General features: G+C 32.2%; 1 protein-coding gene across 2 annotated transcripts in view; it reads left to right on the top strand.

Moving 5' to 3' along the window:
• The window catches only part of LOC123716207 (hemicentin-1-like), an 81844-nt gene extending 60048 nt beyond the window's left edge, over window positions 1–21796 (top strand). The window contains exons 2-17 of one of the 2 annotated variants that reach the window (XM_045671834.1): window positions 1040–1172; window positions 1350–1558; window positions 1860–1970; window positions 5540–5743; window positions 6334–6485; window positions 7314–7455; window positions 8648–8778; window positions 9105–9264; window positions 15595–15751; window positions 16026–16165; window positions 16479–16615; window positions 16812–16977; window positions 18055–18205; window positions 18579–18745; window positions 19078–19226; window positions 20301–21796. In XM_045671834.1, coding sequence (XP_045527790.1) covers window positions 1040–1172; window positions 1350–1558; window positions 1860–1970; window positions 5540–5743; window positions 6334–6485; window positions 7314–7455; window positions 8648–8778; window positions 9105–9264; window positions 15595–15751; window positions 16026–16165; window positions 16479–16615; window positions 16812–16977; window positions 18055–18205; window positions 18579–18745; window positions 19078–19226; window positions 20301–20444 — 2453 coding nt within the window. In that variant the 3' untranslated portion in view covers window positions 20445–21796. Of the gene's footprint in view, window positions 1–1039; window positions 1173–1349; window positions 1559–1859; window positions 1971–5539; window positions 5744–6333; window positions 6486–7313; window positions 7456–8647; window positions 8779–9104; window positions 9265–15594; window positions 15752–16025; window positions 16166–16478; window positions 16616–16811; window positions 16978–18054; window positions 18206–18578; window positions 18746–19077; window positions 19227–20297 lie in introns of both variants that reach the window. The other variant, XM_045671833.1, reaches the window with a different exon arrangement.
• Window positions 21797–22396: the final 600 nt, after the last annotated feature.

Here is a 22396-nt window from a genome sequence, read left to right as displayed (position 1 = left end):
TTTAAAAACTTGTTTCAATTTTGGGCGATTTCACATATTATTTCGTTTTCATTTTCGTTTGACAATTTGGAAGACCAAAAAAGATCAGGGCAGCCGGGTGCAGTTAGAACTACATACAGGACATGCCCTAAATCAATCTTTACAAATGAAGAGAGAGTGGGTCTACCAAAAGGCCTTCTGTCGCAATACAGATTTTTATACAGACAGAGATTTACCGATGAAAAAAATTTGACGATTTAAGAACACTACAATAAGCAAAATGATAAAGATGAGGTGTCAAGATAAAGTGTCATATCAAGGAGTCACAAATCTACATTTTAGTGAAAAAGGAGTGAAAACTTCAGCCAAAGTTTATCAAGATACAGTCTTGGATCATCTTATGAAACCCATCAGCAATAAAAAATTTAAAACTATACCGTGGACTTTTCTGCAGAATTCTGCACCTGGTCGCAAGGCACGTACTAAACAACCAACCTGGTTTGAAACCAATGTACCGGACTTTATAAGAGCTGATACTCTTATAAAGTCCGGTACATTGGCCCAGAGGTCACCCTCTTCTAGTGCAGACCTTAAATCTTTAGTTATCAAATTATGGTCAGTTGTAGAGGAAATGGCCTCGTCTAAGCGACACGGGAACATTTAGTTTATTAAAAACATATTTTAAACAATCAGTGGCAAAATTTCGTAATAGATTCGTAGCCAAACAGATAAAAGGCCTGTATAAAATTCAAAGGTGGCCATTTCGAATAGAATACTAGTACCCCACTGGTGTCACGGTACGTACTCGTAAATAACGCTATATTTTATTTATTCCATTTTATAAATAGAGTGACGCAAATAATTAAATTCATACGAGAAAATGAAAAGAAACATTATTTTCGAAAAACAAATGCACGCGTAAATAGCCGTAAAAAATTAAAATTAAATTTTTCAATATTTAGTCTGAATAAAGCTTAAAATTTCACAGACATTTATGGAATGCAAATTAATTCGTATACTTTCTAAATAGTACTTTCTGACAATGTTAAATGTGTTTCAGTGCCAACTTTAGACGTCCAGGGAGTGCTGGGTAAAAAAGCTTCACTTCCTTGTGATATACAGCCTCTACACTCGGACGATGCGGTTGTTATGGTACTATGGTTCAAGGAGTCGGATGGAGAACCGTTGTATAGGTGAGAAAAAATCATATTTTCGTATTCGAGTTATAACCATAGAATATTATATATAAAAAATATGTATGCATATATTTTACTTTTTGTGTATATTAATAGTTTGTTCAACATAAATAGCAGTCATTATCTATGTGTACTTTCGCCAAGCGTACGACACTCATACCTTTATATTTATAGTTTTGACATCCGAGGACGGTCCTACAACCAACCGAAGCTCTGGTCTTCTCCACTGGTGTTCGGAAATCGAGCGTATTTCCGCGGGGGAGCAACACCAGCTGTACTCATGGTTGACAATGTAATTGCGATGGATGCTGGAGTGTATAGATGCCGAGTAGATTTCCAAAACTCTCCTACTAGAAACCTTAAAATTAATTTCACTGTTATAAGTAAGTATCTGTATTATTATTTTATGTGTACCTTAAAATAAGATATTTTTTTAATTTAATAATTTACCAATTACTCTTTTTTTCATAAATTGTTTCATTTACAATACAATATTATAATATATCATTTACGATTCAATAAAATTTCGTTTACATAGTATTAGAGACATTGAAAGAAACGTAGCTTTAGTTACCATATTTGTCAAGTCAGTAAGATAAAAAAACTAAAATTTAAAAGAAAAAATTTAACTGTGGGCTACTAACAAAAATATTTACAATAATATCTCAAATATTACAATTATAGTACCTCCGAGCCGTCCAGCAATATACGACGTAAAGAGAAGAGATAGGACCAAACTCGTGGAGCCCTATAACGAAGGATCCAATGTTTTATTGATCTGCGAAGTTGACGGAGGTAAAGATTTACTAATTAGTACATGTACATGACAGTCATCTACTTGCATTTTAAAATCAACATTATTGATTGCCCGGGAATTGCACCTGACAATTATTTTCGTTTTGTATTGCGATGCGTTTACGATATTTGATTGATAAAGCTTGTTAATAGTTGTTATTAAAATTGAATTCCACTTTTTGATTGGGAACTTTTATTCGATATTTAACTACTTTTATAAGATTTAGCCATAATTTATTACGTTCAATTACTCTTGATGTATACCAGAAGCCTAAAAGAGAAATTGAATGTTAAGTCCTTATCATTATTGACATATTTAAGACAAAAGTAACCAAATTACCTTTTATACGTGCGTTTATAAATAACACAACTCAGATTATTAGGAACATGTATTTATAATCTTATACCTTATTGGTTTATTTCAATGAGGCAATACATACATAAAGAACGGGAAAAAAACCTCAAACTACAAATTCTAAAAGGAAATCGGATAACCTTCCACTCTTTGATACCTTTAGGCTTTATTCGATAAACAAATAATAATATTAATATTTTGTAATATGCCGATTACGGTCTTCTTAAAGGCGGTTTTTAACACCATAAATTACCTTTTCAATCTTTGTCAGATCAAGTTTGTTTCAATGGAAACGACGCTCCCACGAGACCACCGTGACCAGAGATAATACAGACATTTATAAGGTTTTTTTAATCTAATGTAATCTATTTTACAAAACTCGAATATAAACATGATACTACCCTTAACTCCACGTTTAATAACAGGTATATATCGAAAGCAAAAGTAAGAACAAGAAGAGAAAAGTGAAAAATCGCTTTTATAGGGTTTGATAAGCTGATAGTAAAGGAGAAGTGATTGACAGACTCTAAAATAAAATGACACAATCCAAATCACCATCTAAAAATAAACAGCAGCAACAGTTATGACCTATCGGTTCCCAAAAAAATAAACGAAACCTATAATATATTTCATACTAGAGCAAATTCAACGTTCCTGACGTTCCTGGAGAATCTAGCAACTAAAAAAGATAACAATGAAAATACAACGATAACGGGGAGTATTTTGTTAACCACGTTAATTCTTACAAACAAAACTTGGATTCAGAGCCTCGGAAACGGTCAGAAGAAAGCCATAAATAGGATATTCTTGAATTTGCAACCAATTTTTATCAAGCACTTTATTAAAAACCACATGACAACACAATAAATAGATAAACACAATGCATGTCGTAGAACAACCAATCAAGAACATATAGATTTACTCGTAGATACAACGGTCATACCTATAAGTAAAGGCCAAATATTGCATCACGTCATAAAAACCCTAAAGTCAGGAAAATGCTCAGGGCCAAATAACATAAATAAAGAAGCCGTAAAGGTTGGAGCACCTATCCTGGTCACATATCTGACAATACTTTTAAAAATCGAAATAGAATAGAATAGAAGAAGTGCCCAAACAATGGCGCCAATTAAATATATTATTGCTGTACAAGAAATGCAACCCATTAAACATTGAGAACTACAGGCCAATCTGCAGGAGAAACATAGCTATTAAAAAGAGTGGCGGAAAGCTTATTGCCAGTTATTCTTGCCCGCTTTACGCCTTTGACTTGCGAACTTGTAGTAAATGTAAATGTACAATTAATTTCCTTCCTTTTCTGACGTTCATGAGTGTACTTGTTTAACTATATGAATAAAGTTAATTAAAAATAAATAAATATATTACAGAGCTTATACAGCAATGGTGTTAGTAGAACAAAGGCCGAGAAATTTGAATTGAAAGACAGGGTGACCCACTTACGCCAAAATTATTCATAGCAGTTCTCGAAGATGTATTCACAGTTATAGAATGGAATAATAGCGGCCTCTTGTTACGAACCAAACATCTAAATTTAGATTTGCGGATGACATAGCCACCGCTACAAAACTATAAAAATGCTTCAAAGACAAGGACAGTTAAAACGTTTGGCTACACAAGAACACAAGAATTTTATCCAATAGTCGGAGCCAGAAAATCATAGTAGACAGTAAATCTATAGAATGTTAACCACCATGTATATATTAAAACAAGTATCATTCGGCACGAACAGCAGTAAAAACGAAGTAGATAGGAAAATAAATGCGACTTAGAGGAAGTACTGACCTACAAGAAAATTCTTAAAGGAAACAACAGTCTTTAACAGAAGAAGATATAACATATTCAAACGCAAGTCAAACGTGGGTTTACATCAAAAAAGCATCTTAAAGTTGATAAGAATAAACAAAACACGATATGTTGACATTCGTAACAAAACAAAACTAAAAGGTGCACTTGTGCTCGCTCGGAGGCTCAAATGGAAATGGGAAGTTCATATTTCTAGAGCGCGGAATAAAATATGGACACTCGAAACAACACCATGGACATGATCTACTGAAAAAAGATGAAAGGCAAAAAAATGGACAAATTACGTTAAAGAACTAGCGGGTTTAAACTGAATGAATGTTGCTCAAGTCAAAGAGAAATAGAAATATTTGGAGGAGGACACAAAAAAAAACTAACTCAAAGTTTTAGAATTTAGAATACACATATTAAGAAATGTAAAGTAACCAATTGTTGTAAGGATTCATTAATAAAGCTCTAATAACAATATATATATAAATGTCTAAGAAATTACTTAAAATATTACTAATTCGGCTTACAAAGAAAAATGACAAAATAAAAGATTTTGTGATTTTTCATATAGTCTTAATTTAGTCAGAACCATAAATGCTTCATCTCCAAATTATTATTAATCGAAATAACTAACTATGTAAATACTATATACAAATTGCCGTTTTATTTCTTAATTTACACATAAGGTTACAATAAAGTATAACTATGTATAATTAAAGTTAATTGTGTCATCATAATGGCCAAATGATTATATATCTCGAATTTAGGCAAGTCCTGTTTTGGGCATCATTAAAGTTTTGTCTATTGTTTAAAATATAAACCATATAGCTATTATGTTATTGTTATATTAAGTAACATTAAAACGATGAATAGGCGGCTTAATTATACATTGTGGAGGCGTGATATAGCTTAATTGGTGCATTTTGAAATGAGGCTTCCATCCGCCCACTTTTTTTCACAGTTTTAATAAAAATAAAAGAATTATAATTTTGTTTTAAAATCCTGGTCTATGGTGTGAGATAGATTTTAACTGCGTCATTGTTTCGTTAATGTTATTAATAGATAAAGAAGGGTTGTGTATCTTATTTAGTTTCACACATGAAAAGTGATCGCAATTTTGAGCTCTCGTAAAATTTGTTGCTTAATGTTTTCAGGCTCACAATTGAATGTAGGCAATTTCGGAAACGAAAAGATAACTTTAAAAAATATTTTAAAATTTCTTGAGGGGAAAAAATATATTTAAGACAAATTTGAATTTAGAATAGTTTTCTTATAGTATACTAACCACAAAATAAAGTTCACAAACGAAAGTGCACGAGGTTGAATACTTAGTAATTCACATATCAAAATAATATTAGATAAATTAGTAGGCACCCGTATATAAGATTGTACTTTTCACCAGGCCGACCAAGACCGCAAGTTACATGGTACCTTGAGAACGTGGTGATCGATGACTCATGTGACGAGCGATCCGACGGTATTACTGTCAACACCCTGACATTCCCCAATGTAGGAAGACAACATCTGAATTCGAGGCTAGTGTGCCAGGCTTCTAATACTAATTTGGCGCCACCGGAGACCAAAGTTTTAATATTAGACATTAATTGTAAGTTGACCTGACTGTGACCTAATTTCACCGAATTAACTGATCATAATTATATCGTCGACCACACTTTGTTTACATTTAAAGTATCAATAAGCACCGTGGTGGTCGAACATATCAATTACGTTACAAAAAAACAAATACACAAATGAAATAGTCACAAGACCACATATAATGTAAAATAGATAAATGTTGCGCAAGAATTCGAATTTCTGTGAATTATTATTCTGGCTGGTTAAAGTAAACACACACATCCACACAAGTTCCTTGTGCTAGTCATAATATTATGTATAAAAGGTTAGTTTAAAGTTAGATTCATTTAGATTTACATGTTATACCCGCAACGAACAATACACATTGTTTTTACCGTATTAGCGTGTGCACTTCATTGTAATGCCCATTTAATGGCATCCTCATTGATAATTGTTTAAGTATATTTAATACACAAACATGTTAAGGCATGTGCCTGTCTTACTTTTGCACCTACATATGTCTTCAGAGGACAAAAGGTTGATTGTTAAACCAAATTCGATATAACTAAAATTATGAATATATTGTTTAATCTGTCAAAAACTTCATTTTCAATTCCACAGTGAAACCAATAACAGTAAACATATTAAACAAAGAAAAACAAGTGTCCGCCGACAAAAGATACGAAATAGAATGCAAGACGACTGGTTCGCGGCCCGACGCGTCAGTATCCTGGTGGAAGAACAATAGACAACTCAAGCGGATGGCGAAAAATGTGAGCCTTTGTCTATGTCCTTTGTCTTTTAATTAATAGATCCTTTCCTTATCCTCGTATTTAACATTATTTGTTCTATATTATTATACGACGGTCATATTGAAAGTATAGAAACAATTCTATGTTAATTATATATTCCGTCTTGTTGAATCAAACTAATGCTCGCAGTAAAAAATCATGTTTTGATTTTATAATGTTGCATTACTGGATATCACTCACAAAATCCAGGAAGAATTTATACTATGAAATGAAGTGTTGTTTTGAACAATTTATTTTTACTAACTTATCTGTAACTTCTAACTGCCTAGCATGTAATTAAATTCAATGCGAATATCGTCTGTAGGAATTTAAACAAAAAAAACCTAAACACCCTTTTCATTAAGAATCTTTTTAATATCATCGGATCAGGATCTAAATTAATTTAACTTCGGCTTTATAACTCTTACCTTAACCTTAAGAACTCTTCTAGTGCACAATGGGTTATTTCTTGAAGACATGATATTTTTCTTTATTTCAAACTGAATCATTGTCGAGAGTAAATGCTTTACAAGACGAAAATAATAAATATAATTTTGATATCGTGAATTGAATATGTGAATATTTTTATTCTAAACATTGTATTACTTGAAAATAAATATCAAATCTTAAACGATAACATTTTGCTACGTCTACCAATACTAATTCCATCTTATATTTTATATTTACTCTCATACATGAGGTCTTAAGTTCGAACTCCGGCTTTGGACTCCGGACATCGTGAGGAAAATATGCCGTCTAGAAATGTGTTTTTTGTATAAAAATGTTAAGGTAAACTTTTTAATATTCTAGTTCTCTGAGAACAATGAGACACTAAGCGTGCTCAGTTTAGTACCGAGTGTTGAAGACGATGGGAAGTACTTGACTTGCCGCGCGGAGAACAAACACATCCCAGACTCAGCTATTGAAGACAAATGGAGGCTTAACGTGCACTGTAAGTTATTTTTAAAATATAAATAAAAAACAAATGAATGGATTAAATTTAACTTGCTCCATAAAAAATGCCGGTAAACGATCAATCCTATACAATATTGTTAGTTATTAATGTATATTCTCCTCGTTCTCACGTCTTTTTGATAGAGTCAGCTACTGTATCATTTTCACGGAATTTGAACATAAAATACTATTGAGGATGTAAAATTTATGTCAAAGACTATATAGCCTCACTTGTAAATATTTTAGTCAGGATTAATTTTGTTAAGTTATGATTTTCAAAGAACTTTTAGGACCTTATTCCCGTTTATTGCGCTCTTTAAGAAACCATTTTGTCGTTTCATTAATTGAATCGTTAAGAACGGAACCAACAAGTTTAATATCAATCGCCTCATGTATCAAGTATCAGGTTGCACTCTTAATTTGTGGTACCTTCAATAGCTGTCTAAAACCATACTTTCATTAATTAATATTATGCTGTCGTACTTCCGATTAAAATCTTAACTTCTACGTTAACAATATTAATTGAGAGGAATATACCTAGTCCAGCCATAAGTTCTGTTACGAAGGAAAATGCATTTGAAGTAAATTAAGAAATGTAATATTATTTAAATTTATACGTATGTATTTATTATTATTAAAAAAAATATTCTATTCTAAGAGGTCTGGTCACATTTGGCATTTATACAGGCCTTTAATGTGTTTGGTCACAAATTTATGGATTTACGCACTGTTTCCAAAGGTAATTTCGCCGCTGCTGGCTCCAAAGATTGAGACTCAATGTCACCGTCTCATTTAGCGGGCCATGTCCTTTAAAACTGACCTTAATTTTAAGTCCAAAAGGATTGCGGTCTGAAGAATATCAATTAACTTGGTGAATTTTTATAAGGACGACTTTTATAGAAGCGAATCCTTTCCAAATATGGAATGCGAAATGGATCTTTATTTAATCTTAAATAATAATTCAGTGGTTTAACACTAACTGAAGTATATATTATCATTCATATCTCTCTAGAACTTAGTTTAAATATATTTTAATAAACGTGATTTAGATTTTCTTGATAAAAATTCTATCCATCTTCTAGCAAATAATTTTATTATATTATTTCAAAAATTAATTTTAGAATAATTAAAGTGATCAGATATTAACATTATTTTTCATTGTATTGTTAACAACGTTCTTGTTTGTCTAGATGTACCTATTGTAGATTTGAAGATGGGATCAAATTTGAATCCAGACGAAATAAAAGAAGGCGCTGATGTATACTTCGAATGCACTGTCAAAGCAAACCCAAAGTCACACAGACTAGTTTGGTATCACGGTGTAAGTATCAATTTATAAAAGGTATAAATTAGTATCAAGAGTTTATTCAGTAAAATATATTACAAATACTTTAACTTCTCATATGAATTTATTTTGTTAGTTTTCTCTATGTACAAGTAAAATACTTTAAGAAATATTATAAAATCTTTCATCAAAAACTGCTATATTTATAGGCAATTAAATTGGCCAAATTTCTCGCGGTGTAGAGAAGTATCGCATAGTGCGCATATATTCGTAGGAAAAAAAATATTAACGACTTCGCGTCTTGTGACTAGGGCCAACTTATTTACTGAAATTATATTTCTAATTAGTTTTCTATTCTTTAGTATAACGAAATATTCCACAATGACTCTGCGGGTATAATTCTGAGCTCCCAAAGCCTGGTACTGCAAAGCGTAACGCGGAGCGCGGCTGGAGACTACACTTGTGTGGCAGCTAATAGCGAAGGCAAGGGGACAAGCAATCCTGTATATCTATTGGTGCGATGTAAGTATCATCATACTATATCAGAAGGTATTCACTTACAGTTTGATACATTGTGTTGTGTGTTCTTTTTATAACATCGTGTCTGATATGAGTTGTGTAAGTCACAGTCGTCGAAGCGCACCCGTGCGAGTGTCATGCGCATGACCTAACATCTTATTAAGACAATCTTATCATGTAAAAGTGTGACCAATGTAATAAGTCGTTTTCTAAATCGTTGCTCGGATGTGAATATGCGAATTTCACATCCATAAAAAAAACGTCAAATGTAATTGTATAAAATGTAAGTAAATGTGTAAAATAGATGTACACCTAAATACCAGATGCAGCGGTCTTACCAACAAACAGATAACTACAAAAAAGGCGGCCCCAAGCCTAATGATGATATTGATGGAAACACCATAAAAGTTTTAGAAAGAAAAACACGGAACTAATACACAAAAACCAAAATCTGGATTTGAGAATCTGGTAGACACAATGGAGCAGCGTTTCCATGAGATACAATTTATTAATAATTTATTAAATAAAAATAATAGCAGTGAGGTAGAGAGGTGACAGTCAGTTAAGACTGCGGTCCGTGCACCTCGACACAACTAGAGAAATGCGTGCCGATACTTTCTCGAATCTCGAATCTCGCTATTAGTCTTATGGGCTTTTAGCGACAGCTCAGCTCGGGCTGTTTTGGCGAGCGTAGCTCGGCTTGAATGGCGTTTTTATTCCGCGGCTAGCGCAAGGGCGTCTCCTGTGACTATCGAACCTCGGCTTGGGCCGTCGCGGGGTGGTCAGTCTCCTGAAGGGCATAACGGAAGCTCACTGAAGTGAGCGAAGCGCGAAGTAAAGGTCCTTCCCGGTTTTTACACTAATCTGTATTTGGCTGTTTTTATTATTATTGGCCGCGTGGGCGGCTTTTAATTTGTCGTTGCTACGGTAATTGGATCATCCGGAAGTATGTGTCGGGGGTCTCCTACGGGCCTTTTTTTGTCGGGAAGGGGTAATAATTGATGCTTTTACGCACCAGTGCGTTGGGATGGTGTTTAGCCTCGTCGAAGTGGCGTGCTGATAACGCGGCGATTTGGGTTTTTATAAACCCGAAACGTAGTGGGGCGATGACGTCAGGTGCACGTGCCGCTAGCGCTCGAAGTCGCTGTCTTTTTTATACCAACTACCTACCACCGCCGTCATATACAAATTCGTACAATTTAACATAACTTAAGCATATTAAAAATCATAATATACAGTTAAACTTAAATCTAACACTCTTCGGCATAGTAATCACTGGTTTAGTTATAGAATTATATAAGCGTCTCAGTAGAGATATAAACTTTTTACTGAATATATCAAAAATCCATTAAAACATCCATTGACGTATACAGAACACATTTGAAAATCAAAATATTACATGAAAAGCAAAAAATTTGTTATTACCTTCTGCAATAGTATTAGTAATATTGCAACCAACTGTGTATATCCACTGTTAGATGAAACCTCTTACCGGCGTGCAGAAAATACTAGTATAAGATTTCAGTCAGCACACCCTTAATCAGTTGCAAAGACAAGACAAAAGAATCTTATTAATACGAGCATTTACACTGGACAGTATCCTAATTTATTAAAAACAGCCATAGTACGACTAAAATACAAAAATGGTAGCAAAAACATCTACAATAATTATATTGCCAGCAATTAACACAATAATAGAAAAATACATTTGTGGACAATTTCAAAGTTATTATAATAAAACACAATATTATTATTTCTAAGAAACGTATATAATACGTACTGTAAAAACAATTGCTCCTGTAAAATTAAAATCACATTATTAAGAGGACTACATAAAACTATTTGCATTTTTCAGAACCTTTACTAGAGAAAGTGCAGCTAGGATTATTAAATAATAATTTATTGCAAGAATGTGGTATAAAAATGCGTAAGTTGGTACAATAGTAAGTTCGCATATTCTGCCACACACAATGGCGCGCAAATGTGTCTTTAAATGAGTTTTACATTTATATTATTAGTCATATGAATTGGTAAATTCTTATATTATTTGTATCGTACATATCAAATCAAATTTTATTAAACTTATATCAACTACAGTGTCTCACGCCAATAATCCTTTATTGAATAATATTTTTTTCAAAAGTAATACACCAAGTCGATTTTTAAAGACTCTAATCTGAAGATATATTAGTTCTTTTGGTAAATTATTGTAAACCTTAATTGCCATACAAAAGGTATTTTCCTAAACAGTTCCAGATCGATTTTTGGCACAGGCAATTTCTCTACTGTCTACTTCTTACTTCGACTTCTACATTTGACCTAAAAATATTTATGTTTCTGTGCACGAATAAGGATATTTCTAAAATACAAGTACAGCGAAGAGATAATATTTTGAGCTTCTTAAATGAAGGTACGCCACTATCAAGACAATTTGCTTCACAAATTGATCTCATACATTTCTTTTGAGCTTTAAATACCCTATTTCCTTCGACTGAATTTCCCCAAAATATAATTCCATATCTAATAATATATGAAACATTTGCATGATAAGCAGCCAATTTTGTATCATGGTTAACAGTTTCCCTTTGTCGAAAACGAAACTGTCCATCTTGTTCTGTAACTTTTCAATGTGTTATACCTAAAAATAACATAACGAATTGACTAGGGAAAAGCACGCCAAGGTGATAGAACAATTTTTTCTAAAACCAATAGTCATTAAATAAGTTGCATATTTAATGTGGTGATTCATGTTTTGTTATCGATATTAATTGCTCGTATTTCTGAATAAAATGGCATGTCTCATGTTTTAGTTTTGTTTTTTGCGCAATTTATGTTTTCTGCATTAGCAAGCTGATGGGATTTATGGATTTTTTTTAAATAGAAGAGTATATATTATATGCAGATTTATTTTGATTTTTATTGTCCTCATTTTAAATGATAGGTATTATGGATGTTAGGTAGAAAGTTCTTTTTCTTATAAATTTTAGAGCTTTAGTAAAAATCAATTTTTGATAGGTTTGAATGTTGTTTTAGTTTTTAAGATAGGAACACATACTTTGTTAAATAATGTTATAGTGTCATGGAAGTTGTCGAATGCATCGTTTGTTGTGGGGGAGCTATATACGTCCGAGAAGGTTGCATATACACCTAATAAATGCAATAGTGTTCTCCCTGTTGAGTTCTCGTCTGTATATAAACCAGTACTTTGGAGTATCTTTTTAATTTTCGTTTTCTTTGAGTGTAAAATACAGCGATTGTGCGGTCTCATGGTCTGAAAGTGCCAAGTAGTGGAGTGCCGATTGTGTGTCATTTATGTTACTTGGTAAGACTAAGTCTAAGTAGTTTTTACGCGTTGGGCGCTTTACATGATTTTGTAAATTATTATTTTGAAGAAAAGATATAAGTTCGCGGGAACTTTAATTATTTCTTATATGTCCAGTCTTCACATATCATTAGTTTTTTGTTGCGTTTACTTACGCCGCTTACATAAGAGTTGGTCGTAATTATATAAAAAAGCTGTTACATCTAAAGTAGGAGTCCGGTAAATACATATTATTATTAAGCTTTACTTACTTATTTCAACGCCACAATATTAGAATTGTAGAGGTCTAGGGTAAAAAAATTCCTTATATTTTAAATTGTTTTTTATTAAGACGCACGAACCTCCTCAGCGTTGCTTAGGCCGAGAATATGAAGAGACCAATCTATAATTATTTATCTTAACGTTGGATTCGCTGCCTTGTTTAATGAAAGTTTCTGTGAAACATATGATGTCTACATTTCCTAAATTTCTTTGCAGGTTTGTGATGGCTATATTATTTAAATCTTGTTTGTTAAGCAACCCAATAATTAATTTTTTGATGGACTAGTCTTAATTTATTTTGCTTATAAACGGCTACACTGTAACGAAAATAGTTACAGTTAGAAGGCTTTTATTTTTAATATTAGTACCCGAAATTTTGAAATAATATGTGTGAGCTTCTAATATTTATTTAATTAAATTTTAAACAGTTTTATGAAGCATATTCTTAAGAATCTTGCTACAAGTGCGCATGTGAAATGGTTATTCATTTGACACGTTCGGTGGTTTACGAATTGTTACGAATTGACAATCGTCGATTCGTAACGTTGTTTATTTTAATCACAAGTTGAAGAGGTGTTTTGTATGAGAACAGGGTGTGTTTTTATAATACTTCGAGCGGCGTATTTTTAAGTAGTAATAATATTTATAGTATATTATATATTCTAGATGAAAAATTGAGAGAATAATTTAAGTAAGTATTATATTGTATATTTGTTATAAATACCGTTTGCTGTCGCAATTGATTTAACACATTACACTATTGTGAGATGAAGGTATAAGGACGATTATCGTTTGCACCAATTATTAATACTATCTTGAATATTGACCAAATATTGTTATTTTGTATTGCTTGACCATAAAGTAATTAGATTAATAACATTAGATTTTGTTGTTCTTGTAGCGACATATATTGGCAGCTCCTTAATATTCGGAGTGTGGTTTTCAATATTTGGGGAAATTCTTTTATATTTCTTCTTATTCTGCTGCTTAAATTTGAAAGTGCAGGAATTACAGGTGAATTTTCGGGTTTGCTTCTGTAGTGACATATGTAGCTTAAGCTTATTTTTCATAATTTGATGCTATAGATGTTAAAGATTGATTTACAAAATCTGTTGTTGTACTTTTATGAGGTCGTTTCTTGTGCATTGTAATATTAGCGTCTAGGCTCATTGTATAGAAACATGATTATTTGTTGTTTTCTTATAAAAAATTTTGAACAAAATGTACTCGCGAACATATCTTATATGTTTCCTTTGTTTTATAAAACACAGTTTATTACTTGAAGTGTAAATCCATTCATTAACGTAGAATAACTGTCGCCGTAACTAAAACAGTTAATATTTTACTATTAAAACTGTGTGATGTAGAAACATTTCCACACGTTAAACGTACCGTATTCTAAAAGATAATGTACACTTTTCTTCACATTGATCATTATTTCTAATTAACATTTGGGTTAAATACGGAGGTCAATGTTATTGGGCCAAACGTGCGGGTAGTTTTTTAAATGAAAACTACTTTACAGAAAATTACCTTAAAACTCACTATCAGTATTCAACACGAAGAAAATTAAAAAAAACGAATTTCTATTAGCCAAATACAATAATTTATATAGGAAAAAAACATTACACCATATCATTCCAAATTTAATAAACTCGCTAACAGCTACTCTTCTTACAAATATAATAGTATAGTAGCATGAAACAATTTAAATTTAAATTTAAAAAAAATATTATAAAAAGCAAACAATTAAAAATTATGCATAACAAGAATTATGCTAATCAGACATCATTGTCATTTAATTCATGTTCCAATAAAATAACACATCCTATATTCGAATGAGAATTCTCGCCAAGACAGGTTTATTGCATCGGCCATCTATGGAGCGACTATGCTTCAATGGGTATATGACTTTTTACGTGCAATTTTAATGGTTTAATGGTTATAATGTTATAGTGTATATGTCACTGGTCTTACTATATACATTAACTATTTAAATACGACGATAAAGTGATTTTTCTTTGTATATTTTATACAGATTAGACTATGGCTGAAACGACAAAATTTTGAATATATACCTATTACTAGCATGATTTTATGGTCAGAGAAGTATATTTTAGCTATACAAAAGTAATAAGATCATTATTAATCAATATTCTACAGTATGATTATGGAAATCGCTTGTGGCAATTCCCAATTTTCGCTAGAAGCATGAAAAGCTAATGAATCGAAACTTTTCCGAAGCGCACGGATCACAATAGAATGATTGTTTTCATTTTCTAACCCGATCTGATCTAATTGGATTCCATCAGGTGTTTTATTATCCCTGCCCCGGGACTCGTCCAACTTTTACTTCACCACATTTTACTAGAATAAAAACTTTCCAAACCAAGAGATTAGATGTGGGTTGCTAGATAATATAAAACTCGGATTCGTTTTTTGAAAACATTTAACCATTTTTGTAACTTTGTCTGCAGATTACTTTGAAGCTCTTTATAATACCTTGGATGCAAATGAGATATTACAATTATTTTACACTCCATTTTTAAGTCGCGTGACTTGTGATCGTAAATAGAACGTCTAACGTTAATCAACCTAATTTTTGTCCCTAATACCCCTAATACATATGGTTTTTGTCATTGAAATAACATCATTTCATTTTATACTAAAGTTAGGCATATCATTTATATGTATAAAATCTTAATAGTATGATGAAGATTTCTTAAGATTTAAGCTTATTAAATTTTCAGATGCACCAGTGTGCGCGGAACGTCGCGATAACGAGCTTTTCGGTGCGTTAAAGCATGAGACGGTCATGTTGCACTGTAGTGTTGACGCCAATCCGGAAGTTGTATCCTTCCATTGGACTTTCAACAACTCTGGCGAACAGATTGAATTACCACCGCGGTACTGTACTATCTTATATAGAAACTCCCAAAACCTTTATATTTTATTACAAAACGGTTCGAAAAGAAGAAAGACTTAATAAAGAACCATTATATTTCTGCATAATGGTCAAGGAATGTTTATAGGTCGTAATAAGGTGTTCTAATAAATAGACATATAAAAATTGTTTACCGTACCATATATAGTAACAAATTATTATTAACAGGCAATGAAATCGTAAAATTGTAGAAATTTAAAGATTTTTTAATTTATTTGCTATCGTTAACTTGTTCAGGTTATCCAGCGTTCTAGGACACACATCTACATTAAATTATACGCCCAGTACTGACATGGAGTATGGGACATTGGCTTGCTACGGCGAAAATTCTGTGGGCCAACAAAAGGTACCCTGCGTTTTTCAATTAGTGGCTGCAGGTAAATTTTATGTTACTCTCTTTAATTATTATAGTTATACTGTGACAAACTGATTGATTGATTTTGTAAGTGATATAATAAAGTCAAAGGTAACATCAACAACATAACAGAATTGAATAAATTGAATTGAACTGATCAAAATACATTCATATTATCGTATTTATTTAATAATTATGCCACCGCACATTCTTGGCCTTATAATTTCTCGCGACATTATCTTATCCGTGCGAACAAGTGTTCATTGTGCGTTTCAAGGACAAACCATTGGTGCAACGCTTAAAAAATATATATCAATTTCAACTATTTCGTCTAGGTCGGCCTTTTCAAGTACAGAACTGCACAGTAGCGAATCAGAGTTTGGATTCATTGTTTGTGGAGTGCGTCGAGAATTTCGATGGTGGTCTGCCACAGACATTCCTCATGGAGTTGCTGGAGCTACCATCGCTAACTGTACGTATAAAGTGTTATATAAATTATTTATAGGTCTTTAATTCGTTATTGTAAATTAGTATATTATATATATAGTATATATATTTGAAACAAATTCATTATTTCTTGCTATACTATTAGTATTTTATAAAATAGCTTTTAGTGTTTAGTCTACATGTTTGATACTGTTTCTTATTTAGTTTAAATGTTGTTACAGGTACGTTATAACGTATCTACAAATAAAACACCACCGACCTTTGATATCAGCAGCCTTCATCCAGGAGTCAGTTATAGAATTGACTTGTACGCGGTTAACGCTAAGGGCAGGAGTGATGTAACTACCATAGAACATGTTATTCTAAAGGGACAAGCTAAGTATACAGGTAACTTTTATTATCCATTGCCATTTAATATAAAATTAATATCTACAATGAATGCAAACAGCACTGTGAATTAATTACAAGGTTACAAATTTCTTGTTTATAATGAAAATTGTATCTTAAGAGGAAAATTCTAATATTATTTTACCTCTTGCAATTTTTCCACGTTAATTGGCACAAATAAACATATTCAAGAAATTTTCCTCAATAAAACTATAATTACAAAGCAACCTGAAGCTTTTTCACGCTGAGGCTCAAGCAATTTGAACTTTATTGAGTTGAGTAAGTGTGTATATTTGTGTAAGGTTTTTCTAATTTTGCGACCATTTCTTTACTACCCAATAATAATAAAGCCGTGAACTCACTTGTAATATGAACACTGAAGTCACGCCACTACGGAATAAGGAATGACTTAATTTTCAGTGGTTTTTATTCGTTCTGGCTATAAAGATAATAAAAGGTTGGGTGGTTTTGGAAAGGTGTTCGAAACATCTCATTTTAATAATCCTTTGAAACACTTGTTAAACTCAAATAAATAAATATAACAACTATTAAGAGCAACCATTTAAATCTATTATATATTTCTCGTAACTTGAAAAAGTTATACTTATTATTAAAGTAATATACATTCTCAATTCTAAGTTTCAGTCGAGATCGCATGCTACGCACGAATGTTATAGTCAAATGAGAATTGTGTACTACTTTAGTACGTTACTTTCTTTTTATTCAACAAAATTTTCCACAACATTTTATATATGTTAATAAAATGGCTTAGAACATGGGCGTTGTTGGTCTAGTAGCTTCAGCTTGCTATTTTTATCCCTGAGGATGTGTGTTCGTACCCCGTCTGTGCATTAATGGACTTTATGTATTCGTGCGCATTTGATACTCGCTCGTATGGTGAACATTGAGAGAAAACCGGCATTTCGTCGCTCAAAAATCGACGGCGGACCTACATCCTTATTAGAAAGATAAATTATCTTAAATATATATATATATATATATATATATAATATGAACTTAAAAGCCTTAAAAAATATAATGGAATAAACTTTGATTTAATAGATGACTTTTTGATAGGTGAAAGTAACTCTTTTGGAATATCGTCGGTCTTGTTATCAACAGCAGCAATGTCGGCGCTGCTTGCCACAGCGCTGTGTGGCGTCTTAGCTGTACTATACCGTCGGCACGCCAGGCATAGACACATGCCAGCAAAACACGCGCCTTTGAAGTAAGTGATATTACTTTTAACCGTAGTACAAGGGAGTTTTAATGTTCAGAAACAAAAATTGGTGGTTTCACTAACATTTGTCATAATAAGCTGTGGACTAACCAACACCAGTTCCCATTTTAAATCGACAAATCTCAAATAAGCAATACGTTTGTATCTAAAAAACTAATGAGATAAACACAGTATCTCTAAGTACCCGTATATTGATCATTTTGTAAGTAACATTTTTCCATAATCTGTGCGCCTGTACCAATTTTGAGATCTTATCTGCCTCTCAAATACATTGTTAGTTATACCCCTATATCTACCATATACATGTATAGGTGTTCATCTATATGTTTAGTTATTGAAATAAAAACCTATGTGTTTTTAGCGAAGCTATCTATAATGATCGGACGGGACAATGTTCTACACCCGTGAAGCAAGAAGCTTGCAATCAAGTAAGCAATGTGGGATTGGAAGTAGGCGGAGCAAGTGGAGCGCTATTAAGAGAAGACCTCGCCGACGACGCCGATCCAGACATTATACCAAACCTATACGGTGAGACTTATTCACTGTTCCAACATAGCATATTTATTATAAATATTATAATCATAGGATAAAGGGCAAATTTAACAGTGCTCATTTTACAATAAAATCTAGATAAACAGGCATCGCCTTAGCAAACGTTGCAACACAAAATATATTTATCTTTCATAAAACAGGACAGCTATTGTTGAGCATCACGCTCGCAGTGCTTGAACTATAGAACATATAAAGCCGTTCCATGTAAATCAAATTTTATTAAGTTTAATCAAGTTTTTTTTAACAATGACGCGGGTGTAAATAATTATTAGAACAGCCTGTTTAAAATATATATTTTCCTGGTACAGAGTGTCGTCCAGTATCAAATAGATATATGAGCTTACAGCGACCCATGTCCAACAACAAACTGAGCAAGAACGATGCCTTGAGATCGGAGCCTGACGGTGCGGCCTACTATGACTTCCGGAAGAAGGACTACAGGATTCCTTTGACTAGTGTTAGTTTTTATAACGATTTCATTCGACTGTATGGTCTTCAATATGAACTCCGAATTTATCTTGTTTTATTGTGCGTCTACACAAAAAAAAAATAACAACTTTGAGTAGTAAATTTTTTTCTATAAGTTTTACCGTAGCCGATAATATCTCTATATTCTCAATAGTTGGTCATCTAAAAAGGTTACTGTTTAAAATTTAACCATACTGCCAAAAATCCAAATGCCCAGTTTCCCCGATTTACCACGCCGTAATTGGACACACTTAAATTATTTAATTTAAAGTTCTAAGATTATATTTTCGCGTTAATATAAAACGTATCCGTTGTCGAATGCAAGCGAAATAGAGAGTGAATTAAACGCGTCTTTGCGATCAAAGCCACTTGAGAGAAGAGAAGAGATAAGGTACCTTAGACTTTCACTCCACTTGATTGTATATGTTTACTAGCTGCCCCCGCGAACTTCTTTCTCCTTACTGTGATTTTACTTAGCCTATCATTTTAGTACATACCAACATGGAAAATTTTGGTAGGCTACCACAGAGACTCAGGGGTAATAATTAAGGCTTCTATGTATTTTTGTATGCTGAATCATAACTAACTAAAAACTAAAAAAAATAATATTAAAAAAATTAGGGGGATAAAAAATAGATGTTGTCCGATTCGCGGACCTAACCGATATGCACACAAAGTTTTATATAATATTAGCTAACCCGGAAAACGTCGTTTTGCAATGTATATTATATCCAGGAAACATGTTTTAGTAGATAGGTAAATTTTATATAATAGTAGGAGTAGATCGTAGAGGGGTATCATAAAAAAACAAAAAAGCAAATATAAAATTGATTTTTTAGGCTGGACACCTCTTATCACTTAGGGATTTGAAATATAGATATTAGCAGTAGTCTCTGACTTACTGAATATGCATAAAAAAAATCATAAGAATCGGTCGAGCCGTTACGGATGAGTATGGTAACGAACATTGTGACACAAGAATTTAACTATATTATTATTTATTTATTATTCTAAGTGCATTTTAGTTCAACCCTTATGGTATATGTATTGTGTTTTTCAGCAGTCTTACCATAGTCTAGGACGAGCAAACAAGGGAGTAACGACAAGCCCCAATTCTGGAAGCGGTGTCACATCATGTTTGACCGCACATCGCCTGCGACCAGAAGTGGTTACCACCTCACATCGCGTGCAAGAAAGCTGTATATAAATGCTTTTCAGAGCATTGTTCTGACATTTAGATGGAAGAAATAGTATATAAACGTACTTTTGCGAGAAAACTTTACTATGTGTACCAAAAACCTAACCTAATCTAACCTTTCCAAAAATTTGAAATAGAAAAATAGATCCCAATAAATATTAAATGTATTCAATTCTTGGTATACAACGATAGAGAAATATGTGTTTTATTTCTTAAAAAAAAAATTAGTGTTAATGTTTTTTAAATAGTACCTATTTAGATTTTTTATATTGGGACGCCAAGTTAAACAGGTTCACGCTTTTAGGACTTTTATGTATGTCATAGTGTTTCCAAGAATGTGAGATTCTTTGAATAAAATACATATTCACTTCTTCGTTGGATGTCATATATTTTAGATGCAAATTTCTACTTTAAAGCTTTCATAATGTCATTACATACTTTGATCTAATTAATATAATCATAACAATGCTCAAAATCCTTCCGATGTTAATATAACTTAATTTGAATGTGTTCCTTTTATAATGTAAATAATTATTTTTAACTATCTGTTAGTCTGTATCAGCAAGTAAATACATATCTTGGTGAGAAACTTTAATGTTTAGGCATTCGTCCTGTTAATATATTTAAAATATTGTTCGTAATTGCTTTAGTTCGTAGGTTGTGTTACAGAGAAGATAAATTGGACTATAATGTGCCCGCTAAATAGGACCATAATATATATATTACAAACAACAAAAAAATACATCTTTCACAAATCGAATATATACTTGTCGTTTTGCTGAGATTCAGTTACCTAGTATATTCTATGTTTTTTGACGTAGTTACATTTCTTTTATCTTTCTTATCGATCTGTATCTACTATTAGCATTTACGAATAGTATTTTGGATATAGAAACGAGCTTTATCTACAAGTATGGTAAGAAAAAATAAGCATTTATGATTTGGTTTGGCTCTCTCTCTATTGGCTTTTAATAATTAAATTCTTTTTGAGATCCATTAAATAATGTGTAACAAAAAGCAGTATGAAGAATCCCACATCAAATATTACGGCCACTCGGAGTTCATTATGCTACCAAATGCAATTTCCTGTCACCGCTGTATATTCACTTACCAACATATTTGTTGTATTTGGCGGCAAAATACAAAGCAGCCCCGAATAGACGTTCTGTTTACCTCTCCTCAAAATAATACAATACTTACCCCAAATATAAACTACGTATTCCATGAATGCAGTAGACACTCTCGTTTGTTATATCTGTATCTGCTTTATCGACTGTATACTACGCTTGAAACATGTCGATTGTTAAAATAAACAAATAACTGAAATTAAACTGAGACTTTTCCCACGGTATGATTTATATAATTGTAAGTCCATGTATAAATATTATACCAATTAATTTGAATTACAGTATTTGAATTGTAAATAATATATAATTGTAGTACTAGCGAAAGGCATATTGTGCCTAATGTACTACGTGATTATTTGTCGTTTTTCTTTCAAATACAACTTCAACTATATCCAATGTTCTCAGCATGTAATTGAATTAGAATGGAGGCGATTTGAGGCCATGCATATTTAAGATATTAGAGAGAATATGCATATGAACACTTTTGTTTATTTTTATAGTAAACCTAAGTAAAAAAACGTTTAAAATAATACAGTACACGAAAATTTGAGATTGTGATTTTTTTTAACATCTTCAAATCTGGTATTTATTGAATTGCTTGCGACTAATTTAGCCATTTCTCCGCACATAATTAAATAACAAATCCACGATGACAAATACTCTAAACAATTTCGAATATTAGAATATAACGTGGTTTACTGAAAATTTACCCAATTGAATGGCACTTCACAGAGTAACTTAACGTATTTTTTATGATTGATAAAATCATTTCTTAAGATCGACGATTTTGTAAGATAAATTTGCGAACTTCTATACGTTCTTGCTCTTAAGAGC

This window comes from Pieris brassicae, chromosome 11 (assembly GCF_905147105.1).
Source record: "Pieris brassicae chromosome 11, ilPieBrab1.1, whole genome shotgun sequence".
Taxonomy (NCBI): Eukaryota; Metazoa; Arthropoda; class Insecta; order Lepidoptera; family Pieridae; genus Pieris; species Pieris brassicae.
Note: the sequence above shows the minus strand (reverse complement) of the source record. Positions and strands in the feature narration are given on the sequence as shown.